Below are 26226 nucleotides of genomic sequence, written 5' to 3'. Positions count from 1 at the left end.
CTGGATCAATAGAACAGCAAGTAGGGCATTTGCCTTGCACATGGCCGACTGGGGTTCGATTCCCAGCATCCCATATTGTCCCCCGAGCACCACCAGGAGTAATTCCTGAGTGCAGAGTCAGGAGAAACCCCTGAGCTTCACTGAGTGTGATTCCCAACCCCCCCCAAAAAAAGAAAAGAAAATGAGGCTCTTTCATGACACTGAAAGTATTGCTGGCAGCGGCAGCTTTGCCACCGTTGGTCCAGCAGTACGGAGCCTGCTGTCCCCCCTTCTCAGGACACAACGGCAGCTCCAGTGACAGCTCTGCGCCCAGAGTGGGGATGGGCGCTTTCTCACCTTCTGGGGGTTCTTTTCAATCCGACGAACGTTTGATAATCTCCTCGCGCCTTCTCGCCTGCCGTACCTGGGCCTTTGTGTTTGTAGCCCTGTCTGTGCAGGTGATGCTACTGTGCTTGATGTGTGCTGTCCTCCCCAGCTGGCACACGGTGGCAGTTGGTGAGCTCCCTACCAGAGTCTTACTCAGAGATCAAGGCCACCCCTTTACCCTCTTTTTATCCCAGAGTGACTTGGCCTTGCCCTTCTCTGTGCCCTGGTCCTTTGTACAACCAAGGGGCTCAGCCTGTGTTTTCTGTGGCCCCCTCTAGTACATGGTGTTTGGGGGTCTGGGAGCAGAAAGGGTGGCTGGACCAGGAGACCCTAAATCCATCGGGAAGCAGACAGTTAGGAAGAAGGAAGGATGGTTCGCTGTTAGGAAGAAGGAAGCATGGTCCAAATGAGTTTTTCCTAAGCCTTTGCTTTTTAAGTACCTATTCATCTTGATCTATGTTTTCATGAGGCCTTAGAATAACACATGGATGAACTGGCCCAGTTAAGTTTTGGCAGAAGATGCCTAATAATGAAAGTTTTCTATGCAGTGAGGTCCTGTTTCTAAGAGAAGTCTGTGAAATTGGATGGGTTGCTTTTATCCTTTACTCTTGAAATGTTTTCCACACTTTTTGCTTGTGGAACCACTTGTCCTATACTTTCTTCACTCAGATAAAGAATTTAGGTGGCTCGGGGCCAGAGATGCACAGTGGGTAGGATGCTTGCCATGCTCATGACCGATCAGAGTTCAATCCCCTGTACCCCATATGGTTTCCCAAGCCTGCAGGAGTGATCCCTGAGCATAGAGTCAGGAGTAAGTACTGGATACACAGGGGGTGGCCCCAAAACTAAAAATAAAAAATGTGTTTTGGGGGCGGGTTGAAGCGATAGTACAGTGAGTAGGGCACTTGCCTTATGAATGGCCAATGCCAATTTTCTCCCTGGCATGCTGAGCCCTCCCAGGAGTGATCCCTGAGCACCACTGGGTGTGGCTCCCTAACCAAAACCAAACAAAAAAGAAGTTAGGTGGGAAAAACGCCCCTCTGTTCCCTCTTTGTTCATGTTCAGGAGCCCTGGGAGCTCAGCCTCTTAGGTGAGAGCCTGGGTGACCAGGGAAAGGAACATTGCCCAACCTGGGAGACAGACCTCCTGAGGCCCTGACAGGCGCCTGGTCAGCTCGGGAGAGAGGGGAAGATACCTAGTCCAGACATCGCTCCTGGGAGGCATGCAGCCCCTCAGCCCCGGCCAAGGTGCCTAGAACCTCCTTCCCTTTGCTCTTCAATTACATGGGGTCCCTACGCCCTGACCGTCTCATGCAGCCCAGAGGCTACGTGCTCGGGGCAGGCCCTACCTGGCAGGATGCTCCCTCTCCCACTCGTGCCCCTCGAGCTCCCCAGGTTCTGCCTGTGACTTCCTCTTCTCTCTCTCTCTCTGTGGCTGTCCTTGGGCAGTGGGAATCTGGACAAGCAGACGGGAAAAGGCAGCACAGCGCTGCACTACTGCTGCCTGACGGACAACGCCGAGTGCCTGAAGCTGCTGCTGCGGGGGAAGGCCTCCATCGAGATAGGTGAGCAGGGCCCTTGGGTGCCTGGTGGCCTCCATGCCGTCAGCACTTCCGGTACTATGCAGAGGATAGTCCAAATGTCTGGGAGGCTGGCAGAGCTGAGGGAACTCTGCCTTCCCAGGAGCATAGGCCTCTCCCTGAGTGTTCTGGTACTGATCGAGGGCCCCCTCCATCTGTCCATCATCTGCAGCCCTTGGATGGATCAGAAGATGTCAAGGTGGGGGCCAGACTAAAAGGCACATGAGAAAATGCTCTGCATCACTATTCATTAGGGAGATGCAGATCAAAACAACAATGAGATATCATCTCACAGCACAGAGACTGGCCCACATCCAAAAGAACAAAAGCAACCAGTGTTGGCTCAGATGTGGCGAGAAAGGGACCCTCCTTCACTGCTGGTGGGGAGGCCGACTGGTTCAGCCCCTTTTGGAAAATAGTATGGACGATTCTCAAGAAATTAGAAATTGAGCTTCCACTTGGCCCAGCAATACCACTCCAGGAAATATATCCCAAAGAGGCAAAAATGTATAGTCAAAATGACATCTGCATTTCTATGTTCATTGCTGCAGTATTCACAATAGCCAAAATCTGGAAAAAACCCAAGTGCCCGAGAGCAGATGACGGGTTAAAGAAACTTTGGTATATCTACACAATGGAGTACTATGCAGCTGTTAGAAAAGATGAAGTCATGAAATTTACATACAAGTGGTACTACATGGAAAGTATCATGCTAAGTGAAATGAGTCAGAAAGAGAGGGACAGACATAGAAAGATTGCATTCATCTGGGGAACATAAAGTAACAAAATAGGAGACTAACAGCCAAGAATAGTCGAGATAAGTACCAGGAGGTTTACTCCATGGCTTGGAGGCCAGCCACACATGCTAGGGGAAAAGGCAGCTCAGATAGAGAAGGGAGCACCAAATAAAGGGTGTTGGGAGGATCCTCCCAGGATGGGAGTGCATACTGAAAGTAGACTATAGACCGAACATGTTTGCCACTCAATGCCTCTTTTGCAGACCACAACACCCAAAAGGAGAGAGAGAACAAAAGGCAATGCCCTGCCACAGAGATGGGGGGCTGGAGTGGTGGGGTGGGAGGGTTACTGGGATCATTGGGGGTGGAGAATGGGCACTGGTGGAGGGATGGATACTCAATCATTGTATAACTGAAACCCACGCACAAAAATTTATAAGTCTACAACTGTTCCTCATGGTGTTTCACTAATAAAAAATTAAAAAAGAAAAATGAAAGGTGGGAGCCAGAGCAGTAATACAGCAGGTAGGGTAGTGCTCTTGCCCTATACACAGCTGACCCAGGTTCAATCCCTGGCACCCCAAATGGTCCCCCAAGCACAACAAGGAGATCTTTCTGAATGCAGAGTCAACCCCTGAGCATTTCCAGCGTCGCCCCAAAACCAAAACAAAAAAAATGGAGGGGAAAAAAGAAAGAAGAGGCCAAGGTTGGGCCCCACAGCCTTTACTTACTCAGCGTTCCAGACACAATCTGTCAGCCTTTGCTTCTCAACCTGAGCAGACCCAGGTGCTGTACTGGTTCAGGTTGGAGGGGATGCTGCTTCCTGCCCCTTCTCTCAGGGTCCCCAAGTCCTTCCTCTGAGGGACACTCACTCTACTCACCTCCCTCACTCCCCTGCTGCCACAGCACCTGGCAGCGGCTGTGCTCAGCCTCCCCTGTGGAGCCCAGCTGGAATCCTGGGTTTAAAACCCCCTAGACAGCCAGGAGACTGGGAGTCACAGTTCTGCTTGCGTGCGAATTTCCTTTTAAAAAACTAAAGATCGAGAACTGGGAAGACAGGGTTAGTACTGGAACTAGTACCCTAGGGTGATCCCCAGTACCACTTGGTACCCTGAACACCACTGGGCAAAGCCTTGGGGGTCAGTATGTTTCTCATAGAGCCAGAGCACCACTGGGGGGGACCTGGTGGTCCCCAGCACCAAGGGCCTGAGCAGCTCTGTGTCCTTGGCTCTGGCATTCCACCAAACGGCCCATTGGTACATGGTTGCCAGGACTGCCCCCGGGTCTCCCTGAAAAACACTTGGGAGTGCTTTCACGCCACAGAAGAAAAACTGGTGACCAAATCTTGTTGACTGGGGCTTTTATTTAAAAAGAAAAAAAAAAAAGGACATGTGTCATAGAGATTGTATAGGCGTGTATAGGCGTTAAGGCACTTGCCTTGCGTGAAGTTGATCCTAGTTCAGTCCTTGGTATCACGTATGGTACATTCAGCACCACCAGGTAGACCCCCCCCCAATTTTTTAAACAAGGAGGAAATATACAATAGATTTTCACATTTACGGCCTGCTCTAAAGAAAGTGCCACATTTATTGTATCAAATGAGCAGCACTTTTGGGTAGAGAGTTGTGTCAGACTTCCTTATAATGATAAAGCTTACAGTCTGGATACATATTTTCCTGAGCCAGATGCTACCAACCTTTCCAGTCCGACCAAAGGCCCTGCCCCATCATAGACAGACACAGGCGAGCCTCGGCCCCTCCACTGTGCTGCCTCAGTCCCTCTTACCTTGCCTCAGTGCCCCTGCTCTGTCCTTGCAGAAGCCTTTCAGCCTCAGGTCTTGGCTTGGTTTGGCCTGTAACTCTCCTTCCCACCCTCCCCATTCCCTCTTGCAGCTAATGAGTCCGGAGAGACCCCACTGGACATTGCCAAGCGCCTCAGACACGAGCACTGCGAGGAGCTGGTGAGTGTCCCTGTGGCTGTGTGGGTGGGTCGCTGGGGCCCCCTGCAAGGGGGATGTGGGGCTTACCCCTGAGCCTCCTAGTCCTATCAGAGCAACTGGGAGAAAACACAGGAAGGGGCTCAGGAGGAGGCAACCCGAGCCCACAAAGTGAGACTCGGAGCATGAGTCTACGTTCGCTGCCACCGTGTGTCTGGGGCTATTGGAACACCGCCCTGGAGACAGTCACATCTTTGGCTCTGCTGTGGAATTAGAGCTGGCTTCTGACTCCGTTCCGCACCCCCCCCCCCCTCAATTATTAGCACCATCTTTTCCTGACCTATTTAGGGGAAAGAGACAATGGTGTGGCCAGTGGACAGCCTAGTCAGGTCAGGTAGACCTGAGTTTGCATTTGGGAAGTCACCAATAAATAAAGTTAAAGTGGAGTGAGCACCACCAGTTTGCAAGGTGGTGGCACAAATTATTGTTAAATTTTAAAGCAATGGATGCATAGTAAGTGCCCAGAAAAAGAACCAGGGACGTATAGGATAAGAGATATTGTTCTGAGCACTTCCCCACCCATTTACTCATTTTTAGTTTGTAATTACCTTTTTACATGGCTTTTACCATTTGCCCCATTTTACGAGCGAAGAGGGCTGGAGCAATAGCACAGTGGGTAGGGCGTTTGCCTTGCGTGCAGTCAACATGGCTGATCCGAGTTCAATTCCTCCACCCCTCTTGGAGAACCCAGCAAGCTGCCGAGAGTATCTCACCCACACGGCAAAGCCTGGCAAGCTCCCCGTGACGTATTCGATATGCCAAACACAGTAACAACAAAGTCTCACAGTGGAGATGTTACTGGGCCCGCTCAAGAAAATCAATGAATAACAGGAGGACAGTGACATTGACAGTGACCAGTGAAGAAATGGCATGCAGAGGTTAAGTATCGCACCCTAGGACACACGGCTGCCATCTGGCTGCAGAGATTAAGCCCTCATCTCCTGAGACATTCATTGCCCTTGATGAATTAATCTCTCCCTTGTGCCTTTTGACCAGAGAGCACCAGCTACCTTCCTTAGGATGGAGATCAGGGTCATTCACATCATTTCTGGTAGGACTCCATTCTCCTGGTTGGAGAAAGGCTGGATGCTTTGTTCCTCTGCACTCTCTTCCCATGTGCACTTCTTAGCACCTTCAGGCCAACCACTGTCCCGCAGATCTCTAATATTCCTTGCCCTGTGTGGATAGAGCACTTGACAGTTTGCACAACACTTAAGGCAAGTTATCAGATTTGAACTTCTGTGCATCAAGGAAGGGGCTTATCTTGTGACTCTGGCTTCTCCCTCCTCCCTTCCTCCCGCAGGTGCCCACCTGCCGTCTTCTAGACATCTGGCGGATGCCGCCTCCATGACTGAGTGCATGAACACTAATAATGCTTTTTTCTTCGCAGCTGACCCAGGCCTTGTCTGGAAGGTTTAACTCCCATGTTCACGTTGAGTATGAATGGCGACTGCTACACGAGGACCTGGATGAAAGTGATGACGACATGGATGAGAAATTGCAGGTCTGTGCTCAGGTTGTCCAACCTTGAGTTTTGTGAGATGCTTCATTCAAGAGCGCAGTGAGCCCCAGGCTGTCATTAGAGCAGAAAAGCTCTAGGAAAGAAAATAAACTGGCTTTTACTTCTACTCATCTCTGTGGGTTTCACCCATTCCCCAATGTCACCTTCACACGGTAACACACAGGGCTGTGTGATGATGTCATCGCAGGCAGTGGTTCCTCCTTGATTGGAAGGGAAGCTCAGGGCAGCCTTTGCATCTGGCGCGTCTTAGAGCAGAGTCCTTCAAACACCGGTTCGCGGACCGGTCCTGCTGTGCAGCGTAGATAGGTTGAAAACCAGCTGGTCTGTCTATCACCTTGATTCTAACTGCATGCAGGACAAATGCCCATCCACAAGCACGAAAAGGTTGAATGATCCTCTTTCAGAGAAAACTGAGAGCTTGTGAGAAAGAGCCAACGTTCTGCATTGTCAGTCGTCGAGTTTGCCAAGTTACCCTTTAAGACTGAACAGGGGAGGGGCTGGAGCAATAGCACAGCGGGGAGGGCGTCTGCCTTGCACGTGGCTGACCTGGCTTCGTTTCCCAGCATCCCATATGGTCCCCTGAGCACCGCTAGGAGTAATTCCTGAGTGCAGAGCCAGGAGAAACCCCTGTGCATCGCCAAGAAGAAAAAAAAAAAAACTGAACAGGGAAAACAGGGCTGGAGCAATAGGCTGTACAGCGAGTGGGTAGGGCATTTGCCTTGCATGCACCGCCCCTCCAACCTGGATTCATCCCCAGTATCCTATATGGTCCCCTGAGTCTGCCAGGAGTAATTCCTGAGCATTGCTGGGTGTGCACCCCTCCAAAATATATACATATATATAAATAAAATTTTAAAAAAAACTGAATTAGAAGACCTTTCCTGCCTCTTCCCTGTTCATTGTTCCAACTCTTGACTGAACGGGAATGTGAACGCCTCAGACAAGAGTCAGCCAGAGCGAAGCAGGCATTTGGAGGCAGACGTGGAGATAAGTTGAAAACCAATGGAGCAGATGAGGGCTCTTGCCAGCTCGCCCCAAGTCCCCTGACTACCACTGCATTGCTCATGTGGATGGCTGCCTTTCACACACCAGTCTCAGAGACTGTCTCCGAGGCCCACAGACCTTCCTATTGTGAGGCAGTGATGCACGCCATATCCACCTTTACACTGCACTACTGGAGAGTGTGGTGCTCTGGCATGAGCTCTGGCATGAGGCTCTCATTACATGTGTGGCTTTTCTAAAGCTAGTTGTGCTCTTGTTGTTGTTGTTGTTGTTATTTGTTTATTTGGCAAATAACTCATTTCTTAAATTACAAGAGAATTTTTTCACTGAGTTCCACTAGAAAATGGCACCAAATGGAAAGAGCTTGGCTTATACTGACCACCTGTTAAAAAGCAAAGTTGTTTTTTGTTTTGTTTCGTTTTTGTTTTTGTTTTGCTTTTTGGGTCACACCTGGCGATGCTCAAGGATTATTCCCGGCTTTGCACTTAGGAATCACTCCTGGTGGTGCTCAGGGGACCATATGAGATGCTGGGAATAGAACCCGGGTTGGCCACGTGCAAGGCAAACGCCCTACCCGCTGTGCTATTGCTATTGCTCTAACCCCAGCAAAGGTTTGAAACACAACCTTCACTGTGGCTCTTCCCCAAGCATAAGTCACAGACTGGACCCGGGGGGCAGAGGGTGGCCTGCCCAAGTGAAGTTTCTGAGCTGGTGCTGCCGTTTGCTGCCCTGAGTGAGCCCTCAGCTGTCAGCTGCTGAGTGTTGGCTCCTGACCTGGGCTCCACCTGTTTGGGGCAGACCCTTCACTGTGCCTGGTGTCCCACAGGGCGTCGTGGGGTGACACGTTTACACTGAGGGTGCAAGCCCCTAGCACTGAACTAGAGCAGTTCAAGTTAGGGTATGTGACTTAGGATCATAACCATTCATTAAAAATGAAGCTGACATTTGAAAATGGGAATTCAGTGTAATATGCTCAAGTTATGAGTCCATGCCCACACTCTTCAAGGAACACCCAGGACAGTAGCTCTTAAAGGGGCCAGAGTAATGTCGCAGTGCTTCATCTCCTCTGTGGTGGCCCCAAAGCAGCCTTGGGTAAGATGTAAGTGTCCAAGCATCATCGTGTTCCATTAAAGCTTTATTTACAAAAATAGGTAGCAGCAGCCCATGGACCCTGGTTGTCTGATCCCGGAAGTCACAATCCCACCGTGGTGCACTGGTGCCCAGACCAGCTCTCAACTGTTTCATAATCTAAAAACCATGTATTCAGATGTGTGGAACTAGAGTGAAAGAGCTCTGACTAGTCAAGATGAAATCCTCCCTATTCAAAAGCCTGTAACTTCTCCATCCTGGTGGGGTGGGGGGTACAGGGACCGCATCCCTCAGAGAAGCCAAGAACAGTGAATTTTCAGTCCATCTCGCAGTTCTCACATGGCAGTTGGGAGCTGCAGTTGCCCCAGGTCCCACGTGTGCCTGAGGGTGTCCCCCGCCATAGGCTGGGCCCTGCTCGCAGAGGTCAGTGAGCTGCATCTCACACACCGCCTGACGCCTTCTGCAGCCCAGCCCCAGCCGGCGAGAGGACCGACCGGTCAGCTTCTACCAGCTGGGCTCCGGCCAGCTCCAGTCCAACACCACCACGTCTTTGGCCAGAGACGCCGTCGGCCTTGCCAAGGACAAGCAGAGGAGCTTCGTGCCCAACATCCTGCAGAATGAGACGTACGGGACCATCCTGAGCGGAAGCCCACCCTCCACCCAGCCTGTCGCCCCCAGCACTGCCAGCGCCCCCCCGCTCCCCCCGCGGAACGTTGCCAAAGGTACAGTGCTGCTGCAGCCCTCCGTGCTCCGGGGGCTGGGGGTGCTGCTCTGACAGGTCCCCAGTTGCTTCACTTCAGGTCCGGTCAGGATGCTGATTCCATCTGGGGTTCAGCACTTTACAGTCTCGTTATTTCACTTCCGGAGGAATCCCACCATTCTCCTAATGCTTGGGACCTAAAAGGCATCTTGGCCATGTTCTCCTCCTGGCTCGGCTTGTGTTGTGCTCTGGAGGGGGCAGGGTTTTCCCCCCACCCACCCACCCCCACCACCACCACACACACACACACACTCCTGGCCACTGAGGGCGGGGGCAGCTCTGCTTGCTGCTAGCTGTGTCAGTGGTTTCCTGCAGGCCTTACTGGTGTGGTGCTGTGCTGGTCACCTCTCACCATCCCTCCCTGTACCTTGATTCTTTTTACTTTATCCCTATCTGCCAACTTGTCGCACTTATCTTTGACCCCTGGGAAATGACCGAATGATGCCCGTTCAGAGCGCAGTGCCCTGGCTGATGATAAACATCGTCTCCCTCTGCACTCAGAGAGAACATGTGTTTTGTCCAGCTCTGATTCCTGGCTTCCCCTCCCAACACCAGCATCTCCGTGTGTGGCCCAAAAACAAAACAAGGAAGGACTTTTCCTTGTGGATTGGCCCCTCAGTGCCCCCCAAGTACCTGTGCTAACGACACCCACCCCATTTGGGATGTTGTAACAGTGAAGTGGATGTCACAGTTCACATATATTCATTTAAAAATAAAAACAGTGGGTAGGGCTCTTGCCTTGCATATGGGGTTCAATCCTCAGCACCCAGTATGGTCTCCCAAAGCACTGCCAGGAGTGATTCCTAAGTGCCAGGGCCAGGAGTAAGAGCCACCTGCTGTCCCTGATTTTCACCCATGGCTCCACCTGAAAACACCATGGGGCCACTAGAGCTGTCGAGTCCTCGGGTCCTTGAGAGCACTTCCCAAAGAGTCGGACATGCCACAGCCTGAACTTCACTGCCTCTGTGTGTGTGTGTGTGTGTGTGTGTGTGTGTGTGTGAGAGAGAGAGAGAGAGAGAGAGAGAGAGAGAGAAAGAGAGAGAGGACTGGCAGGTGTCACCCGTCGTGAACTGAGCTCTATCAGGGAAAATCACCCATGTTTGTCACTCCAGGCAGAGGCCTGACATGGCGGTGCCTGAACTCGTCTGGATGTTTCAGGAGCAGATCCCACAGCCGCCCCTTCCCCCCTTACTATCTTGTCACTCTGGTCAGCAGGACCCAGGCCAGTGCGGCCAGCATGGGAGGTCACTCCCTGGGTGGTGTCTCTCTGTCCCTGCCTTGCCCTCCTCTCAACATCCTGTGAGCACATAGGTACTAATTTGTAAGGCCAGGGTGAAGGTGCTTGGTTTCTCCCGGCCCCCCTCCAGTGGCTCTCACCCACTCTGTCTTACGAGGGAAGATGTTATCCTGCTCTATTGGATAAGATGAAAGAGGCCAGAGAGATAGGACCGCAGGTTCAGTCCGTGGTACCAGTCCCATCGACCCCACCAGGAGTGATGCCTGAGTACAGAGCCAGGAGTAAGCCCTGAGCACTATTCGGTATATCCCCCCTCGCAAAAAAAAAGAAAAAAGAAAAGAAAAGAACGGACAACTAATTCTGAGGGGTTTTCCATTGGTTTCTCCCTGTTCCCATTACTATTGTGTTGACTCGCTTTCTTCCTCTGATGATGTGCTTCGTCCTTGCTGGCCCCACGTGGCCTTGCGAAAGCTGCATCTAGTCTTCACATGGTCCCACACGTGATTGCAGGCAGCACAGAGTCTCAAGCAGATGCAACCAAACTGTCTGCACCAGGCGCATAAGACTTCCGCTGGGCCCTGGGCCAGGCCAGTGCAGGTGGGGCCACCTCGAATCTCCAGGCCTAGCCCTGCCCGGGTGGGCCAGACATTGCCCCAGGGCCCTGAGAAGAGGCTCCCTGAGGAAGCCACTGAGCTGTGAGGGGGATGGGGACCTTGGGCTGTGGCCACCGCACCAGGCTCTCTCTGTTGGCATCAGCTGTGCTGACAGGTGCTCAGAGGTGTGTTTGCAGGAGGAGGCAGGAGCATACCACCTGCTGATTTGCACCTTGCCTCCACCTGAGAATACCACGGGCTATAGTGCTGCTGAGTCCTTGGGCCCCTGAGAGCACTTCCCAAAGAGTCAGACGTGCCACAGCACGAAGTCCAACAGCTCAGGATTCTGCTTTCCCATCTCAGCAATAAACGCGTCATATAAAATCAGGATTTTTTTTTGTAATTAAGACGCTAAGAAAACCAGCTGGAAATATTCCCTAAAGCATCCTTCCTTGGAGAGCAAATCAGTCTTTCTTCCAGACATGTCAGGGAAGGAATTTTAAAGCCCGCTGTTCTCTTGTGAAGTGCATTTCTAGAAGAGTCGTCTTGGCCATTGGGTCAGGGCGAGGGTCAGTAATGCCATGTTCTGTTTCTGTTTTTTGTTCTGTGCCCATGTGCACGCGTGTGTGCGCGCCTGTGCGTGCTGGTCGCGTGTGTGTGCGTGCCTGTGTGTGCAGCTCAGACAGCCACCCCAGCTCATGCCACGTGGAAGACAAAGTCTGTAAGTGTGGACGGTGTCAGCAGGCAGAGATCTTCATCAGATCTGCCAGCTGTTCATCCACCGGTCCGCGTCACATCTACCAGTACATTTTTTTTTTTTTTTGCCCTTTTTTTCCCCTTCCCTGTGGACTGCTGGTGTGGATGACTAGGGATGCTTTTGGTGGCCACTTGTGGGTACCATGGAACTGCCTGCCATGGCCTGGGCTTCTCCATGGCCCCTCCCTCCCAGCACTCCCTCCCCAGTTACACTCTCGCTCCTGTCTGCACTGCACACTTCCACTGCCACCACCACCACCACCCCCCCCCCCCCCCCCCCCCGCCACACACACACCCCAACAGAATGGCTCCATCTAAACCCAACACTTGGGCAGCATGTCTGCCTTCATGGATCAGCCTTAGGCTTCATCTGCTAAGGCCATTCGAGTCTCAGACTTTTGAGCAACAGCCCTTTGGAAGTAGTTGCGGTCTAGAAGGTGGGCGTCTGGTTTTGCTCCTTGTCAATCTAGGGGTAAAAGTGCCAGAGCCCAGGTAGGGGCTGGGAGGAGGTTCATCCCACCAACAGAGCAGGTGGAGGGGTGTGTGAGCACTTGAGCTTGAGCTCCAGTCACTGCAGCTGCTTCCTGTGCATGGGCTGGGGGAGGGAGGCATGGCAGCGTCTAGGGGCTTGCTTGGAGTTCGCTGTATGCATTGTTCCAAGGCTTTCACTGTCTTTCTACCCTAAGAGAGGAGGAAAAGGGAGCCAGCCCCGGAGGCAGTACGTACATACGTGCCAGCTGGTGACAAGCGGGGATCTGGGTGCAAAAGGCCCTTCCCAAGGCCAGGCATAGTGGAGCCGGGCAGCTCAGATCCACTCCAGGCCATCTGCAGGACCTCCCGCAGGCCGGGGGCTGCTTCCCTGCACTCAGTCTCCACAGACTTGGGGGCTAGAGATTCGCATCCCAGACTTCCGGAAACAAGAACAGACTCAAAGGAACTCTCTGGGGTCTTCTGGAACCCCGACCCCAGACTGTCCCACAGAGGGGAAACTGCTGGCCCTGTGGTGTCAGTGTCTAGTCCCAAGGAAGGTTGTCCTCAAGAAGGACACCTTGAGGGGCTGAAGTGATGGTACAGCTGGAAGGGCAGTTGCCTTGCACGCGGCCAACCCAGGTTCAATCCCAGGCACCCCCTGTGATCCCCTGAGCCCACCAGAAGTGATTCCCAAGCACAGAGCCCTGAGCATCGCCAGATGAGCTTGAGGCTCGCCCAGCTCATGGCCCAGCCCCATCCTAGCACTGTGAGTCGTGCAAACAAACTTCGTCTCACTGTCTTCTCGGTAAATCTTCAAGAATAAGGAATTCTTCCTGCCTTCCACCCTGTTGGCAGAGCCTTTCTGGAGTTTCGGACTCACAGTCTTGGGCACAAGGGGTAGCACCCTCGGAGCTCGCTGAGGCTGAGAGAACAGACCCGAAGAAGGCCCTGCTGGTGTCAGGGCTGCAGGCTAGGGAACACGAGACCGGAAATACTCACAGGGGCTGGAGTGATGATAGCACATTGGGGAGGGTACCTGCCTGGCACACAGGCCAACATGGGTTGGATCCCCAGCATCCCATATGGTCCCCCAAGCACTGCTAGGAGTGATGCCTGAGTGCAGAGCTAGGAGTAACCCCTGAGCATCGCCGGGTGTGATCCTCATAGCAAAAAGACTCAGAACTCAGAAAACCTCTTAAGCCTGATCTGGTTTGCAACTTCCGCATTCGTGCCGCTTGGGAAGGGGTTTGGTACCTGCAGAGAAACAGCAGTTAGATGTTCCTTGGGGCATAGCCATGGGGGCGGAAAGCACTGCCTAAGGAGCCTCTGCAAGAAGGTGGGGAGGGGCTGGAGCGATAGCACAGTGGGCAGGCCGTTTGCCTTGCACGCGGCCAACCCAGGTTCGATTCCCACCATTCCATATGGTCCCCCGAGCACCTCCAGGAGTAATTCCTGAGTGAAGAGCCAGGAGTAACCCCTGTGCATCGCCGGGTGTGATCCAAAAAGCAAATAAAAAATAAAAGAAGGAGGTAGGAAGCATTGCATCCAGGCCTGACTCTCTCTTTCTCCCTCTCTCCCTCTACCTCCCTCTTTCTCCCTCTCTCTCTTTCATTCTCCTCTCCCCCCTCTGTCCCTCTATTCTTTCTCTCTTCTTTCTCTCCCTCCCTATCTCTCTCCCTCTCCCTCCATCTCTTTCTCCCTCTCCCTCTCATTCTTCCTCTCTCTCCCCCTCTCTCCCTCCCACTCATTTTCTCTCTCTCCCTCCTCCTCCTCCTCCTCCTCCTCCTCCTCCTCCTCTTTCTTCCCCCCATTCTCTCTCTCAACAGATTCCCTGGCTCCCACACAGGCCCCTCCCGGAGCAAAGCTGTCCAATGTGATGGACGTCCTGAGCCAGCAGAACAAGTCCACTCTGCCCAGCAAGGCCTCAGCCCCACCACTGCCTCCGCAGCCACCCAGCCGACCCCCCCAGAAGAGACCTGCTCCCGGGTAAGCACCTGCCTCCCACTGCCTGCCCTCAGGGAGCATCCCCAGGGCGGTGCTTCCATCTCTCAGTCTTTCTGAATGAGCATTTGAAAGCTCCCATCATTTCTGTTTCCGTAATGTTTGAAGTCCAGCCTGGCGAAATGAATTTGTTGGGTCCTGGGGGTCTTAGTCATGTATCTGGGCTGAGAGCGAGTACGAGTACAGCGGGTAGGGCTCTTGTCTTGCGTGTGGCAGACCTGACTTCGATCCCCAGCATCCTGCATTGAGCCCTGCAGGAGTGATCCCTGAGTGCGGAACCCTGGGCACTGCCAGGTGTTGTCCAAAGACAAACATAAAATGTTTTTTTTGATCCAGGGCCAGGGTGTGGTGGACAGGGCACTTGCTTTGCACAGGACTGACCCAGGCTCGATCCCTGGCATCCCATATGGCCCCCTAAACCCCACCAGGAGTGATTCCTGAGCACAGAGTCAGGAGTAAGCCCTGAGCACTGGGTGTAAATGCCAGACCAAAACAACAACAGTAACATAGATCCAGGGTTGTGACTTGCACGCCTTGCCTTGCGGAACCCCTCTCCTTCTCTGCCCTGTGCTCAGCACCATGTGTGGCCACAGAGGTCCCCTATCACCAGGCCTGAGCAGCACCTGATCGTCAGACCCATCACTGTGGGCTACTGGGGAGACCCCTCAGCCCCATGTATACGCACAAATAATTTATGCAGAACTCTTTCTTTCAACTTTTAGTTTCAAGGACTTGTTCACAGTGATTGATTGCATTCAATATTGCAACACCCATCCCACCACCATTACACCTTCCCACGACCACCACCCAAGCCTGCCCAAAAGGCAGATGCTAAGCAATTTATTTTTATTACTTGTTACGAATAATTGAAAATGATCAAAAAGGTTTCCTTAGAGGAAAGTGTGTGAAAATTGTTGTATCTCATCTTGGAATTATTAAGCTCCTGTACTAGAGATCATTAACATGTTGTTAGAATTTGAGTCTGGGCTGGAGCGATAGCACAGCAGGTAGGGCGTTTGCCTTGCACGTGGCTGACCCGGGTTCAGATTCCCAGCATCCCATATGGTATCTAAGTACCGCCAGGGGTGATTCCTGAGTGCAGAGCCAGGAGTGACCCCTGTGCATTGCCGGGTTTGACCCAAAAAGCAAAAAAAAAAAAAAAAAAGAATTTGAGTCTTGCGTACCAAGGTATGTGTGTGTATTTATCTACATATTTGTACATATATATATATATATATAAATGAAGATTGGCTGTCTTCAACCTTACACCCCATCAAATGAGGTGTGCTACTCTTGGTTTTGCGGCCACATGCTCCTGGAATACTAAACTTTTCACAGGGTGCTGGACTTGGAGTTAATTTTTTTTTTTTTAACTGAATGGTGATTTGGGGATCTGGAGGCATCTCTGTAGCGTGCTGCTCTCTCCATAGATTAATTTGTGCATCTGGATCATGGCCATTAACGCGCTTAAATGGCACCCAGAGGCCATTCACTTGACCAGTCAGTCCCCAGCTGAAACAAACCTGCCATCTCTCCATCAGCCTCCTCACCTCTCCCTGTCAAAAACTGGGACGCCACAGTTCCCTGCTCCCGCCCTCCCTCCCCACCCCTGCCTTCTGATGTCCCCTGCCCCACCCTGGTACAGCCCTGCCCCTTCAGTGCTCACAGCTGCATGATCCAGCCCTTCAGGATAGAAACCACATCTTTCGCTTCTCAGGAACCTCATTACATTTTTCACGCCGCTACTTTTTTTCCCCATGATAATCCAAATGTGAGATTCCTTTGGCCTGTCCTTGAAATCTGTCCTCTTTTTCTGTGACGCCAGCTAACTGTCCTGACAGCCTACCTCACCCCCACCACTCCCTCCAATCTCAGGAGTTTAGCATGCATCCGTTGACTTCTCACCCCGCATACAGAGTGTCCGTATACTTGCTGGCACAGCACTCTGCAAAACTGTGTCTTTTCCATCTGATTCTACCAAATTGTTCTCCTGCTGGTTGGAAGCAATCCTGACATGCCTTAGACCAGAGCCAAGCCTATGGTTCCACCTAGAGGCCGGGGCTGGAAGTGCAGGTGCGTTTGGTCCTCTGGGTGCCCAGCTGAGCCTTCTGTAGGGGTCCACCCTCTTGCCCCCTTCTCGCTTCCATTTCTGCATTGTTTCCGTACTCATTTTCAGCATCCACCTTCTGGGAGATTTTGAATTTTTGTCTTCCAGTTAATTTTTTTGGCATTTCATTTCCACTTTTACTTTTACTTTCATTTCCACTATCTTACAATTTTCAAGCCCCATCTTTTCATTTCATGAAATCCTTTCCTCTCATCTCAAGACTGTGGGTTTTTGCCGGCTATTGGAAGGCAGTTTCTTATTTTGGGCAACTTTTAAGCACGTTTAATTTTATTCTTGTGTGTGGTGCCAGGGATTGAACTGAGGCGGTTCCCTCATGAGACTTGTGCTCTCTTGGGCACATCTTATAAAGTGCTACTTCACGTGAGGCAATAAAAACTGATCGACAGGGCCGGAGGCTGATGGCATTTGCCTGGCAGGTGACCAACCCTAGTTTAATTACAAGCTTATGGTACCAGCTTACCTGCATATGATCCCGCAAGTATTGCCAGGACTGGTCCCTGAGCACCGCCAGGTGTGGCCCAAACCCCCCCCCCCCCAACCCAACAACAACTAATTGACTCCACAGTGTGTGGTCACTAGATGTGGGTTTTGTTACACAGTAATTTCACTAGGTTTTTCATTGGGGACCCCTGGATGTGGCCCTTTTTTTGATCAGCTCAGGTTCTTTAAGAGCAGTCTTATCGGGCCAGATCCATAGTCCAGTGGGGAGGGCGTTTGCCTTGCATGAGGCTGACCCGGGTTCGATCCCCGACATCCCATGTGGTCCCCTGAGCACTGCCAGGAGTACTTCCTGAGTGCAGAGCCAGGAGTAACCCATGAGCATTGCTGATTGACCCAAAAGGCCAAAAAAAAAAAAAATAGTTTTCTCGACTCACAAGCCTGGGTTTCCTGAGAGCAGGAGCAAAAAACCAAGTTAACCGTAGTCCCTTTGTTCTCTCGGACAGTCACAGTAGCCATGCCCGGCACCCTGTCCAGCTGCTCTCTTCTGCCTTAAGAGCAGAAGCATCTCCTCTCCCATGGGGCTCGGGATTGGGCAGGGATCTGGAGACCCAGAGTGCTACAGACTTGGGCCTGTGCTTGGTGCTGCCGTGTTCCCTGGGAGAGCACTGGAGAGGAGCACTCTGGGGCTTTCCCTGCTGCCTCGGTGAGCCAGGCTGTCCACTGCTTCGCCCTCCAGAGTTCTTTTCTCTCTAGTTCTCTTTGTTCTTTTAATTCTCTGCCTTGGGAGAAAGTGGAAATCTGTATATGTCAGTTGGCTGATAACCAGGAGACTCAGAATGTTTTCGGTTCTTGTCTTCCTGTTCTTCAGGGGGCGTGATAGGGCAAGCAGCTCCCAAACAGTACTCTGGGGGGTCCCGGGACTGCTCCCTTTGCTGCTCTGCCAGACCAGATCATCAGAACGGGACCCCAAGGATGTACACGACAGAACTCTGGGGCATGAATCTGGGTCCTAGTATATGGGCAGTGTCCGCCCCTGACCCCTGACCCCATCCCAGCTTTGACCAGCAGCCCTGGCCTATCACCTGGCTCTGAGCAATCTCCGGCTTGCCAAGGAGGCTGGGGGGTGGGGGACACACACATCACCTGCAGTGGCTGCTTCTCTGAGCCCCTGTGTCAGGGCCCGTGGCCAGCTTCTCTTCCCTGGTGGTCCCCTCAGGTTTGCTCTCTGAATTGTTGATTGTTTGTCCAGGTTGGTGGGTGTGGGGGGTGGGGGTGGGCGGTTGGTGTACCTAGTGGTGCTTAGATGACTCCTGGCTCGCTGCCAAGGTGTGCAGGGGTCTCTCTTGACAGTTCTCAGAGGGTAGTGCCGCGCTGGGACAGAGTCTGGGGCTTCTGGGTTTGCATGCAGCCAGGGCTCCGGCCCTTCCAGTCCTCTCATGGACCTCACGATTTGCTGGTGGTTAAGAATGTTTTAGGTCACTGCTGACACCCAGGCAAGCCAGCCGGGGCCAGGAGCTTTTCTGCCTTCACTGAGCACCCCTTCCCCCCCCAACCCTTTCAGCCAGGCGCCAGCACTGCATGGGTTCATGTCACCAGCCCTGCTGACTAGCTCTTTACTGTGTCCACCTGGTCCCCTGAGGACACGCTATCCCAGAGGCTCCCAGACGAGGGCTGAGCTGCACAGGTTACAGGCAGCAGGGGTTTGGGGGGATGGGTACAGAAGCAAGAAGCAAGGCTGACACTGACATTGGTGTCTGGGCCGTTCCTGGCAGGGCCAGCAAGGCCCCTGGGACCTTGTCAGCCCCTGTTCTCGTGCACGAAGATACTGGAGCACTGGAGGTAGAGCTGCTGGCCAGGGCCACCCTAGAGCCCAGAGATTCCTAGACTGGTTTGGTCCACCACCCCCTTTCCAGAAAAATATTCATGCTTCCCACCTCAGAAATAAGTCACTTTTCAGGGAAGAAATGAAAAGTGCAACTCTACACACACACACACACACACACACACACACACACACACACACACACACACCCTCTGTGCACCCAGATGCACTTAAGACCATCTCCACTAGCCCTGAAGGGTTCCATCTCCCTCCCCCCAGGGGAGGGAGGCAGTGGCATCCCCCAGGAGTGACACCCAGTGGGAGTCGCTGGGCCCTGGCCTTGGGCTCAGGGAACTTGGACCTCGCACTGTCCAGGGCCCGTCTTCCTCTTCTCAGGCAGCAGTGCAGATGTCCAGTACATTTGGTGGGTGGCGAGTAGCCGCTGGCATGTTGCTGGGGGCCCACGTGGTGCTGGACTCAGACTGAGGGTCAGCGCGTGCAGAGGGTATGCTGGTCCCCTGGCTGCCCTCCTCACTTCACCTCTTTCCCTCTGGTCTCTTCTTTTTTTTTTTTTTCTGTTTGTGTCACACCTCAGGAATTACCTGGCGTTGCTCGCGGGACCATATGGGATGCTGGGAATTGAACCCAAGTTGGCCGTGTGCAAGGCAGATGCCCTACCCGCTGTGCTTTCGCTCCAGCCCCCACCAGTCTCTGCTTACAAAGGGCAAGCGGGAGGCGGCTGTGGGCATTTCAGCCTCTCCCGCTCACTCCTTTCCCCCTTCTTTTCAGGGCCGACAAGTCCACCCCGCTGATCAGCAAAGGCCAGCCCAGGGGACCTGGTAATGCTCAGTTTGGGACTGGGGTTGGTTTCTGCTGGGGCACAGCTGGGGCCATCAGCGGCTGTGGTCAGCCCCGTGTCCAGGCCCTACTGCCACCGTGCCCTGCACAGAACACAGAACACTAACCCCTGGGAGGCTGCCTCACCCTACACCCCGACTCCCCACCCCTGTCCTGACATGGGGCAAGTTGGCCCTTGTGTGGATGGAGAAGGGGGTGACCATGTCCCACTCTCCCCGCCGGTTTACCCTCTATGGAAGCCCGGAGGTCCTCGGGCCCTTTAAGGAGACCAGGAAATCTCAGGATCTGCCTCGTGGGCATGGGCCCAGCTCTCGGTTGTTCAGTCCCACAGTGGTGACTGAGAGTGCTGGTTTGTTTTGTCCTGACAGCAGTTGATCTCTGTGGAACAGACACTGCGGGTCCCCTGTCCAGCACGGTGGCAGTGCAGCCCCCGGCACCCATGCCCCGGAAGTCACAGACGGTAAGGGGACCGCCCTGGGGCACTGGGAGGAAGCAGGTCTGGGTGCCTGGTGACTTGGGTCGGGATGGGAGCCCATGCCCATCAGCCAGCAGGCTCAGTCTGGTCCCCAGCCCCACATTGCTCAGAGCCAACTCCTCCCTGGCCTGGCCTGACACTCCTCCTCCCTCTTCTCCAGCCACCTAGTCCTGCCCTGCGCTCCACTGACCACGCATCTCTGGATGCCTGTGGACAAGCAGGCAGAGACCGAGCCCATGGACCCCAGGGGTCCCCATCGTTCTGACCCTGCGCCCTCCCCCCACCCTTTCCCGCCAGACTAAGCTGAAGCCCAAGCGGGTGAAAGCCCTGTACAATTGCGTGGCTGACAACCCGGACGAGCTGACCTTCTCGGAGGGGGACGTGATCATCGTGGATGGGGAAGAGGACCAGGAGTGGTGGGTGAGTCGGGGCTGCGGTGGTGGGGCTGCGTCTCAGACCAGCTTGGGGATTTCTGGAGGAGCGGAGCAGACCTCTGCCCCGACTGAGAGGTTTGGGGGCGTCAGCTCTCCCACATACCCATGTGACTCGGCCTGGGCGCTCCTGTCGCCTGGCCCCTGACCAGGTGCAGTGTGCCCCTAATCCACACCACCTGTGTACACCTGTTGGAGGGGGTTCCTCCCTCAGCCCTGCGGGCCACCTGGGTGACAGCTTCCAGGGCCCTCCTCCCTGAGGGCCCTGCATCTGAGTTTCTGGGCAGCGCTGTTCCTCCCAGTGCCATTTGGTGGGACTGAGTGTGGAGAGAGCAGAGCCAGGTGGCAGAGCCCCCGGTGTTAACTGAGAAGATCTGTGGTAGCTAGGGGGCGGGGGTGGGGGCGATGACCCTCAGAGTCCAGTTAGAGTCTGTGTCATCTTCGTTTTGTTTTGGTTGTTTGGTTTGGAGGCCACACCTGGTGGTACTCAGGGGTCACTCCTGGCTCTGTGCTCAGGGATCACTCCTGGCGGTGTCCAGGTGACCTTCTGAGATACCAGGGATTGAACCCTGCGAGCCACATGCAAGGCAAGTGCCCTCCCCGCCGTACTATCGCTCCAGCCCCAGAGTCTGCACCATCTGCCAAGGCCCCTCATCTGTGGAAGGGAAGGCAGCCTGAGGGGTGGGGGATTGGCAGAAAGCCTGATGAGAGCTTCTCTTTGAAAATCAAGCTGGTGGGGCTGGAGCTATAGCACAGCGGGTAGGGCGTTTGCCTTGCACGCGGCCGACCCAGGTTTGATTCCCAGCATCCCATATGGTCCCCTGAGCACCACCAGGGGTAATTCCTGAGTGCATGAGCCAGGAGTAACCCCTGTGCATCGCCGGGTGTAACCCAAAAAGAAAAAAAAAGAAAGAAAGAAAATCAAGCTGGGCTGTGAGGGTGGGGTGCATACCTGCTGCACACGCAACCGCAGCTTCCATCCCCAGCTCTGATGCTCCCTGCACCATTGACCCAGACAGCTGCATGACGACGCTGAGGAAGCCTGAGCACCTCGCCCTGGGCCTGGTACTGCAGGCCATGAATTGCAACAAGTGCCCCTGTTCCCCACGTGCCACTGGAGAGGCCCCGCAAAATAAAACCTAAGCATCGGAGGCCAGAGAGATCACGCAGCAGGGAGGGTGCATGCCTCGCATGCATCTGACCCAGGTTCAATCCCCAGCATCCCATAGGGTCCCCTGAGACCTTCCAGAAGTGATCCCTGAGCACAGAGTCAAAAGTAAGCCCTGAGCACCACCAGGTGTGGTCTGAAAACGAAAACTCAATGTACAAGAGGGGTGTACAAGAGGGGTATGTGCTGTTCTGAGCACATGCACACGGATGTACACACACATACGTGTATATACACATACATGTATAGGCATACGCACAGAGCAGCTGGCAGTCTGGCCCACAATGGGCACAGAGGCGTGGCTCTGTCACCTGAACTCAGAGATGGTGGTGAGGTCGTCAGGAGAAGGGCTGGTGGTTCCTTCCTGGTGGTCATTTTGGGGTCAGACCCTGGTGCTGAGGAGGTTAACTACTTCCTGGTTAGCATTTCAGCGCCCGCACCCCCATCCCCACCCCAGCTGCAAACGGGGACAGAACTGGGGGCCTCACACAGGCAGTACCTGCCCATGTCCCCAGCCTCGAAGAAGCATTCAGTGCCACCATGAGTGGGGGTATCCTAACAGAGTGCCGCCCACAGGTCAGCGGTCCATCTTCCCCTTCAGAGACCCCTGGCATCTCCTCATCCTTGCAGCTGTGCCTCTGGAGGGGCTGGCTTCCAGATCTCGGTCTCATCTCCCTGCAAGTCAGCAGCATCTGATAAGGGCCCCTCTGCCTCCAGTGGGTGGGTGCTCCCGCTCGGCCCCTCAGGCCTGGGTGGGCGCTCCTGCCACGTGGTCCCTGCAGCAGCAACGAGCACCCAGCCTGCAGCATACGTGCGAGGACCAGCACTGCCTCCCCTGGGCCCTTACAAGGTGGGCAGCAGCCCCACCACGTAGAAGGCAGTGGCTCTGGTGCCCGTGGCCAAGTACAAAGAAACGCAAAGCCGTTCCTTCATCACACGCCACCTGTGGCCGTGCCACAGCCCTCCACTTAATGTTGGGCAGTTCTCCTTTCAATTCCTTTTTCACTTAACCTACATAACTGCCATCATTAGTGTCTGTGCTCAATGTATAATTCACAGCGTTTTCCTCCAGTCTGACAAAAATAGGACTAAGCCATGTTGGCCATTCTCTTTGACTTCCCAGCTCACAAGCTTCTGGCTCAATTTCCTCTTTAATAAAAATACATTTGAGGGGCTGCAGCGATAGGGTAGGGTGTTTGCCTTGCACGCAGCCGACCCAGGTTCGATTCCCAGCATCCCATATGGTCCCCCGAGCACCGCCAGGAGTGATTCCTGAGTGCATGAGCCAGGAGGAACCCCTGTGCATTGCTGAGTGGTGACCCAAAAAGCAAAAAAAAAAAAAAAAATGGGGGGACAATGGTTATAGCCTCTGGGTCTCAGCACCTCTGAGCAAGCTTCCGACGTCCCTACATTCTCAAAGGCAATGAGTGCATGTGGAAATAGGAAAGGGAAAGACTTGCTTCACTAACATAACTGTTTCTTCCAAGAGATTCTTCTCCACAATCATTTTATCCCTTCCGATGCTAGCATGCCCTTCGAAGCATTTAGGACCAGAGCTTTGTATACTAACAGCCAAATTTTTTCTTCATTTCAGATCGGCCATCTAGATGGAGACCCCAGTCGTAAAGGAGCATTTCCTGTATCATTTGTGCACTTTATTGCTGACTAAGTTGTTCCTGAACAAAACACTTCTACTGATAATTATGTTCCTGTATCACTCTTGGTACTGAAATTCCTGCCAGATTCTGCCCCGTTTCGTGAGCTATTATTGTACGGCGGCCCCCTTTCTCTAATGCCACTATGGTGTTTTAAAAACCTCAAAGGCAATTTAGATATAAATGACTTGTTTTTATAATTTGTGGTTTTCATGAGACATTGCTATTTTTTTTTTAAAGGAAAAATTGGCTTTCCTGAGAGGTGAACTGAAAAAATTTATTTTTACTATAATCTCAAGATCCTGAATCTGTAGAACTAGCTGAACCAGAAATCAAATTTTGAGTTTGGAAATAAATCCATCCTGCTTTCTTTGGTGCAGTGCTAGAGGCATGGCCTTTAGCACTGTTATTTCAGGAAGTCAATAAGCCGTTCTTTTAGGTATCTATAGCCATAGTGGAGAAAACTCTGGCCTTTTCTAGGTAAGATGCTACAACTCTGGCCTTTTCTAGGTAAGATGCTACCAACTCACCTTTTTAATTTTTTAAAAAAAATTTTTTTTGGCTCTTTGGGTCATACCCGGTGATACTCCGGGGTTACTCCTGACTGCACTCAGGAATTACTCCTGGTGGTGCTTGGTGGACCCTATGGGATGCCGGGGACCAAAACCAGGTGGTTAATCACTCCGGCCCCACCTTTAAAAAAATTTTCTTTTTTAATGTTTTTAAAGTTTTCTTTGAAATCTACCCAATATTTATTTGAAGAACTTGGAAATTCACACATCAGCCTCCGTCCCTCCCGCCTGGTCGTGAGGTTGCTGCCCTCGTTGTATCCTGCATGTGTGTGAACAGTGGTGAACATCCTTCTCCACAGCGCTCCCCCACGTGTGTGTGATGGCCTCACACGGTCACGGCACTGACCTCAGCTCCAGGTTCTAGGAAACTGCATCTTGTGAATTCAGTTAGAAAACTAAGGTGGACGGATTGCAAAAACAGAGCCTTAGTTTACATGCTTTAGGTATTTTGGACTTTGCCTTCTTGACCTTCATCAGTCATCCAGGAAATAACCACAAAGAGAACCCCGTGGCACCTACCACTTCCCACACTAGCTGTTTCCCGTTGAGTGTACCACTGCCTGCCCTTTCGAGCTCATGAGAATGTTTACTCCGTTTAGTGTCTTGTATCTATAGAACATGCCAACAGGAATGGTAGTCACACTGTCTCGGAATTTAAACTGTCCCCTGTTTGTCATCAAGCACATATCAGAAATCTGTAGGTCCCAGGTAATAAAATACTCCTTCCCATCCCAGTTTCACTATTAAAGCCCCATCATATCATTCTTAAGCCTAAGCTACTGGGGTTTGGGGGGTTAGATTGTATATGATAAAAATCAAAATTTCATTAGTTTAATGAACTTGACTGTCATATCTCTAGTAATTGTGAGCATAAGATTCATTGTAGGAATATTGGAAATATTGGCACTCTTTGAGATTAGTTAGGCATACAATATAATGCCCACTTGAATTTTTACTGAAAGCAAAGGAATAAATTTAAATCTAGGCTTGGAAAGTGAGGCAACGGTGCTTTTATTGCGTTTATTATGATGGTACATTTGATTGAAGCAGCCTGTCTTTATTATGCAACCCTTGTAATCTTCTTTTAAAATTTTAATTGCATTGTATTTTTCGTTGCTAGTATGAAAGCAGACAGAACAAACTGGAATGTTTTATGATGTCATGTGGCAATTGCATTTTGCCTTTCAAAGTTTTGTGTAAAAATGTGTTAGGTCTGTAATTAGCTTTCTTTTTTAAAAGCACTACATCTATTTTCACTAATTATTGATTTTCGTTGTTTGAACCCTCTATTTAGTTAGTTCTCATAGACTTAAGAAGATAAACAGATGTATTTTGCACAGTGCCCATTATGTCTAACACAATTCTCATGCATCTGTATCTTATAATCTGCCTTTGGATTACTTGGTGCCAGCTATCTAAGGAATTCAAGTTAATACATATCAACATTTGAACACCAGTCCCATACGAATCTATCAGGTTCACTGGTACAGAAATATTTAGGAATATTTTTCCAGTATACAATTTGGTGGTGCTATTGTGCAGTAATTAACATTACTTCTGCCAGAAGAGAAATTATATTAACTTCCCTACTAACATCTTTTCCTAGTTATTTACTCTTCGCAATTTTTTTTTAAAAAGCAACTGAAAGGAAAGCATTGTAGATAATCTATTTATATTTAAAGTTTATGTTCCATGAACTTAGCTGCAGGATTCTGGCATTTTGCATGCCATTTTCCATCAGACCCGATTCCTCAGGATGGCAACTCAGAAATATGTGCACAGATTAAGTTGCTCTGATCTGTTAAGGGGTGGACCATGTCACATACAGTCTGGAATGCTATTTGAGATGTATGATATTCAATTCATTCACTTGATTACTTTGGTCTAGTTGCAGCGCAACTGTATATATTGTATAACCTAAATCAATTCTTATTTTCATTGTCCTTAATGCAGTGATTTATAATTAGAGCATGTTTAAGTTTACTCTTCTTGTTACCTAGTCATTTGACTGGAAAAAATAAAATACTTTTAAATGGACATGGTGTTTCTAATGTTTTCAAGTGTAATTAGCTTTTATGTTTCCATCTTTAGAGCATTAGGTTAAAATGATAGTTTAAGGGGAAGCTAGAGCACGTGGCTGACCTGGATGTGATTCCCAGCATCCCATATGGTCCTCGAACACCACCAGGAATGATTCCTGAGTGCAAAGCCAGGAGTAAACCCTGAGCATCACCAGGTGTGGGCCTTAAACAAAATAATCTTTTAAAAAACACATTTGAGGGACTGGAGAGATAGCACAGCGGGTAGGGCATTTGCCTTGCACATGGCCGACCCGGGTTCGATTCCCAGCATCCCATATGATCCCCTGAGCACCACCAGGAGTAACTTCTGAGTGCAGAGCCAGGATTAACCCCTATGTGTCGCTGGGTGTGACCCAAAAAGCAAAAAAAAAAAAAAAAAAAACCACTTGAGTGCTGTCCATGAGACTTTAAATTCTAATATTCTTTAAATGAGACTCTAAAGGTTTGTTTTTGTGTGTTTGTTTTGTTTGGGGGCCACATCCAGGG

At 51.7% G+C, this 26226-nt stretch overlaps 1 protein-coding gene across 4 annotated transcripts in view; it reads left to right on the top strand.

The window, feature by feature from the left end:
- Positions 1-23211, top strand: part of ASAP2 (ArfGAP with SH3 domain, ankyrin repeat and PH domain 2) — a 187503-nt gene extending 164292 nt beyond the window's left edge. The window contains exons 19-28 of one of the 4 annotated variants that reach the window (XM_056122995.1): positions 1815-1930; positions 4575-4642; positions 6069-6182; positions 8758-9013; positions 11559-11684; positions 13935-14094; positions 19290-19339; positions 19730-19818; positions 20131-20253; positions 23027-23211. In XM_056122995.1, coding sequence (XP_055978970.1) covers positions 1815-1930; positions 4575-4642; positions 6069-6182; positions 8758-9013; positions 11559-11684; positions 13935-14094; positions 19290-19339; positions 19730-19818; positions 20131-20253; positions 23027-23101 — 1177 coding nt within the window. In that variant the 3' untranslated portion in view covers positions 23102-23211. Of the gene's footprint in view, positions 1-1814; positions 1931-4574; positions 4643-6068; positions 6183-8757; positions 9014-11558; positions 11685-13934; positions 14095-19289; positions 19340-19726; positions 19819-20130; positions 20254-23026 lie in introns of all 4 variants that reach the window. The other 3 variants (XM_056122986.1, XM_056123012.1, XM_056123002.1) reach the window with 3 other exon arrangements.
- The last annotated feature ends 3015 nt before the right edge of the window (positions 23212-26226 follow it).

The sequence above is a fragment of the Sorex fumeus genome, unplaced genomic scaffold (genome assembly GCF_029834395.1).
Source record: "Sorex fumeus unplaced genomic scaffold, SorFum_2.1 ptg000006l, whole genome shotgun sequence".
In the NCBI taxonomy this organism is placed as follows: domain Eukaryota; kingdom Metazoa; phylum Chordata; class Mammalia; order Eulipotyphla; family Soricidae; genus Sorex; species Sorex fumeus.
Note: the sequence above shows the minus strand (reverse complement) of the source record. Positions and strands in the feature narration are given on the sequence as shown.